Source organism: Vollenhovia emeryi, unplaced genomic scaffold, assembly GCF_000949405.1.
Source record: "Vollenhovia emeryi isolate VEMERY1.0 unplaced genomic scaffold, V.emery_V1.0 DF939125.1, whole genome shotgun sequence".
Lineage (NCBI taxonomy): Eukaryota > Metazoa > Arthropoda > Insecta > Hymenoptera > Formicidae > Vollenhovia > Vollenhovia emeryi.
The window spans coordinates 2,919,761-2,922,759 of NW_011967241.1; the positions used below are offsets into that span (position 1 = coordinate 2,919,761).

Below are 2,999 nucleotides of genomic sequence, written 5' to 3' on the forward strand. Positions count from 1 at the left end.
ATCAAGAAGATGCATAATAATTGCAACGCTTTAGTATTCCATAATTAGTAATAAACAATATTTTATTCAGAGTTACTCCGTGCACTTTCGTGCGATATCATTGCGCGCAAGTCTGGTCGGAAGCTGATGTCGCGTTAGGAAATTAAGACAAATCAATTAGCCCTTTTAGATAGTACGTTTATATCGAGGGGAAAACCGCTGAGGGCATTGTGGTGTACAGATTTGCGGCATTACTGGGCATTACTAGGCATTTTTTGGGCATTAGTTTGGCCGTTAGGTCTTGCTGGGGCATTAGAAAGATATTGAGGGGGAAACTATTTAATACTCTAGATGGAGCACTAAAGAGAGTTTCGCGTTTTAACGGAAAAACGGCGAACGGTTCTCCGAGTATACGAGGATAGAAAGAGTCACCGTTAGAATCGCATTAGTATCGCTTGATAGATCCCCGGTGTTAGCGACGCGTCGACCTCCGAGGGAGAATCCTGTCGAAGAATAGGGAGCAGTTAGATGACGGCATTGTGGAGCGGCGGACCCGCGGGATATCTAAACGGTACCGGGAATCGGCAGATGTCATTCTCTCTCGCTCCGCGGCCCTCTTGCTCTCTCACTCGGGACCGGTAAATACCACTAATCGCTTCTCGAACCTTTCTAACCTGCCTTGACCCCGCCGCGACAAGAGTTATAGCAGTCTGTTTTATTTCAACTGCCCGCATCAGGGTCCTCGTTCGCGCCTGAAAGTCGCGCCAATGCGCCCATGAATGAATTGGAGATTTCGCTTTTCGAAGAACACGGCAGAGGTAACATTGGTCGTCGTCCCACGATTAAATCGGCGAATAAGAGGGAAACGGTGAGGTTGATTGAAATAAAGACAAAAGCTTGATGGTACAACAGTCTATAATTAATCAGTGTAAAGGTGACATATAAAATTTGTAAAAAGTCGAAGACTATAAAACAAGGTTCGCTGTCGACGTACATTTCGGACCACTGTAATTTATCGCCTAAATAAAACAAAATCTAGATTCGTGTGAGAGTTATCCCCGCGTCACTGGTTGTTAACCACCGCGTCGAACAATTAATCCTTTGCAGTCCTGATATCAAAGTTGTTTTCTATTCCGAACCAGATCGAATTTTACGAAATAACGTACAACAATAGTGTATATAATACTTTTTTGAATGTAATGGAAAATTTTCAATTTTACTTAAAATTTCGACCTCAATTTCACGTGGACGATATACGACTGCGAAGGATTAAGATCCGCAGTATCTCTTGACGTGCAGATGTTCACAGTCGATCGCGATTTCGGTCGTCAATCATCTCCTTGTCACTGCTACTCGATCGGCTGCGCGTCTGACTTCGATCTCGACTTCGGCTCTGGTGTCTGGACGGCGTCTGGTTGTTGGCACCCTTCTTGTATAAATAAGTCATGTCCTTTCGGAGGTTCTCCACCGGGGAATTTCTCAAGGTGTCCTCCGTGCGCTTCTTGGACGAGCACTTGTTGCACCTGGCTGCAAGAGACCTCGTTCTAGGCGGAGGACTTGTTCTCCCTGTGCTTCTTGTGCTTCTGCTCCTCCTCCTCCTCCTCCTCCTCCTTCCTCGGCCTCTGCCTCGGCCTCTGCCTCTGCCTCTGCCCTTGCCCCTTCCGCGTCCTCGGCGACTCCGTCTTCGCGATACTCCGCGGCCACGTCGTCGCCTCCTTCGCCTCCGTCTCCTGCCTTGCTCCAAGGGCGCCACGGTATGCGCTTTGTACATCATGTCAGGATCCGTATTCAGGCTGTAATAACCACGGTCCCTCTTCAGGATACCGTAGTCCAACCCGCGTTTCAAGGCAGCGTATATCTGTGAAAAAAGCGTCCCTTTTATTATGACCAACAAACTTCTTGTATGATTAACACTCTTTTGCTGCATTTATTAATCCACATTTTCAATAAAATTTTCCGTTTTCTTAAGTAATGTAACAAAATTAGAAAATTTTGTGATATCTTTACGAAATTAGGATTTAAATGAAATGAGCAAATTTTAAACATTAGCGTATGAATACTGGTTATTATTATATCAATTTTTATGACGAGAATAGGAAATATTGACGACACGTTGATAAATTATTAATTATCACTGACCTGCTTTTGTACGTTGGCGTCCGTTCCCGTGTATTGAGATTTAATGTAGTTCATAATCTCCTTCGACGTGGAGCCGCGAATTTCCCGCAGATTGCGAATGGCGGAGGCCACCAGGGCCGACATTTTTGGCTTCGTCATATTTCACCTCTTGCCTTTTCTATCCTTCGATGATACTCCAAGACGGCAATGCCGTTATGTGCCGTCTCATGAGCAACTCTCGTAAGGATTTTCGAGGCCGGATGCGAGGGGATCGGAGAGATCGTAGGCAGGGAGATCGTCGTCGACGTTAATTTCTGCGAACCAGCTATCATCTGGCACAATTCGTGTTGTTCTGAACGATTGCTTAATAGTCGCGGCGGCCCCTTTGCGACTTCCCGAAATGTGCGACGACGCTAAGATAACTTGGAGTCGGTGAACGCTTTTACACTTGGAGACGGCACATTTGAGCCGGTGCGCTTGAATAATTCACTAAGAAGATTTAATAACCGATAAAAATCGGTTGTATCGGGATGCCGAATATGATTTTGGAAAGAGAGGATGGAATGTGTTGCTCGTCAATGGCCTGTCCGGAGATAACTGAGCTGTTGTTATTGATGCGCTATTTTGTCTGACGCGCGTTGCTAGGACGAAGCCCCCGGAATCTAGATGCAGGTCGCTCAAGAAGCGAAGATCTCGCGGTGGTATCGAAATTTTATTCAAATCGCGATCGAATATGCACGAAATTATGGAAATAATTGGTAGCATTAATTTCGCGTTTAGAGGGATTAGTATTAGCATAAGAAAAGTGGACATTAGTATGCGCGAACACGCGTTTTTTATTTTCTTCTCGCAAGTTTCTACATTTCATCAACATGAGATTATGATAATACACTAATTCTCAC

General features: G+C 45.1%; 1 protein-coding gene across 1 annotated transcript; it reads right to left on the reverse strand.

The window, feature by feature from the left end:
- Positions 1-651: 651 nt before the first annotated feature.
- On the reverse strand, positions 652-2,356 carry LOC105569306 (histone H5-like). The gene is made up of 2 exons (XM_012025661.1): positions 2,119-2,356; positions 652-1,837 (listed from the first exon to the last, which is right to left on the reverse strand). Exons 1-2 carry the CDS (start codon positions 2,254-2,256, stop codon positions 1,283-1,285), a joined length of 693 nt encoding a protein of 230 aa, XP_011881051.1. The 5' UTR covers positions 2,257-2,356; the 3' UTR covers positions 652-1,282.
- Between the last annotated feature and the right edge of the window lie 643 nt (positions 2,357-2,999).